Source organism: Halyomorpha halys, unplaced genomic scaffold (genome assembly GCF_000696795.3).
Source record: "Halyomorpha halys isolate HHAL.00 unplaced genomic scaffold, Hhal_1.1 Scaffold897.1, whole genome shotgun sequence".
Lineage (NCBI taxonomy): Eukaryota > Metazoa > Arthropoda > Insecta > Hemiptera > Pentatomidae > Halyomorpha > Halyomorpha halys.
The window spans coordinates 15,510-17,709 of NW_027114341.1; the positions used below are offsets into that span (position 1 = coordinate 15,510).

At 28.0% G+C, this 2,200-nt stretch overlaps 1 protein-coding gene across 2 annotated transcripts in view; it reads right to left on the bottom strand.

Moving 5' to 3' along the window:
• Positions 1-2,023, bottom strand: part of LOC106686912 (trehalase) — a gene marked incomplete in the record, with an annotated part of 10,627 nt that extends 8,604 nt beyond the window's left edge. For both annotated transcript variants that reach the window (XM_067051547.1, XM_067051546.1), the window contains 1 exon segment: positions 1,790-2,023. Coding sequence is in view for 1 of the 2 variants with exons in the window: in XM_067051546.1 (XP_066907647.1) it covers positions 1,790-1,953 (164 nt within the window).
• Positions 2,024-2,200: the final 177 nt, after the last annotated feature.

Here is a 2,200-nt window from a genome sequence, read left to right on the forward strand (position 1 = left end):
ATAAGAAATTGCATATAAATAAAAGGAAGGAAGACATAAAATAGTATCAGTATAAAATGAACTTGAATAAACAATGATAAGAATTAAAATAAGTAACAATGGGAAGAGTAAACATTTTTTAAAAATACGTAAAATATACAGTTAAAAAAGTACAGGAGATGTACATAAAACAAAAACAATACAGGGGGGAAAAAAAAGAGGAGAGTAGAGATTAAATAAACGTCTTGAAAGAATAAATATAAATAAAAATAATAATAATGATAATAAATGAGCAAAGACCACCTACCTGTTCAAAGCGAACGGTTGAACAGAAGGCAACAATGAAGCGGAAGAGTGGAGGAGGTGGTCAGCCGTTTAACGGCTATATTTCTATTTCAAATACGTCGCGTATACAGGAAGTACTCATAAAGATATGACGAAAAATGAAAAATAATAAGAGAAAGATACAGAAATATGATTAGAATATCATATATAATAATAATAATAACTATAATAATTTTCTAATTTAGAAATAACTAAATAAAATTAGAATGCTACATATCGTTACTAATAATACGAGTATATACTGAAGAAAATATAGTAAGGTAGTTAATACAATGTAGGATATAATAACAATGATTGTAAAAGAAGTAACTAATAATAAGTAAAAGTAGATAAAGAGTATTAAAAAAAAAAATAAAAATACAAAAAATAAATAAGAAAAATAATTAGACAATGATAACAACTAGTAGTAACAAATAATAGTAATAGTAAAGATAACAAGAGTAACATGAATAATAAATAATAAGTGAAATAAGGTAATTTAAAAATCGGAAGTGAAAGTTTACAAAATAAAATAAAAGTACAAGGTGAGATGTAAAAAGAAGTACATAAAAAGATTAAAAATAAGTAATAAAGTATAGAAATAAGTGAAAAATTGCGATAGAATGTGAACAATATAGGTGATGATAATCATAAGTTAATAGAATGACGCATTTCAAAAAAGACCTTTGTTTATTGTTTAGTGTGTGGTATTGGAAGTAGCTTTAACGTAATCGCAGAAAGATAATATATTTAAAGATGGTCACACAATCTCACAAGAGGAGATCATAACACAAAAAAGGCAATCCTTTCCTGCCGGACCCGCCCCACCAAGACCCCCGGGAAGCGATGGCCCTATATCACTTTTGAAATATTAGCTTAAAACGGGAAGAGGAGACTTTAAGATAGTTCATTTAAAAAGCGTCTGAAATTGAAAAACTGCATGTAAATGGGACTTTAGCATATCCCTTGATGGTGATCAACAATAATAGAAATAAATAATTGTAAATTCTATGGCAATAGAAACAAGAGTTAACTACAAGCAACTCGAACCAGTGAAATGGATAAGGAATCTTCCATTGTCTTTCTTGAAACCAGTGGTCTCAGGAGAGGCCTGATTCAGGCTTTATTCAAAACTCCACAAAAATTTCTAGCTACTCAATAAAAATTCCATGTAGAAGTAAAGAAAGAAAATTTAGTTTTGTCAAGCTTTAGGCAAGAATTACTAGCATAATAACAAAATAGGTGTCTTATCAAATTCAACAGATTCTGTCATCTACTTTTTGTTTTTTTTTAAAGTCATTGATTATAATTACCTAGCAGCTGTCATCAATGCTCATTTTTACCAATAATATCTAATATTTAATGGTTTATGAATTTTAGGATACATTTCATACCCAAGAAAAGCTCCCTTTCTTTTGTATTTGAGTAATTTAAATAACTCCTGACGAGATTAGCATTATATTCTTTATAGATTAAATGATATTACCTTCTGGGAAGATTACGTTTTTTCCCTATGATATTGAAGAAATGCATAATAGGATTATGCATTAATGAACTATTTAGATGGAATTCATATCCTCTTCTATCTACATCCATCCTTCTTAGTAAGAATGATCGGCTACTTAAATTTGTCTTAAAAATCAACGCCATTTTATTCACATTATGCCAATAGTTCTAGGAAAATCACGAAACTGCTTGCGACATTTCGTGTTTCTACATGTGTTTTGTATGAAATGATAAAGTATTTATAAATTGTTCATTGTTGCAGTATCACTTGACTTATGTAATAAAAAAATTTAGAAAAATATCATTCAGATTTACAGCATCATAAAAAACGCAACCGTAAATATACATTGTACTTAATTATTTATCGAACAAGATTTATTATTTATTTGTA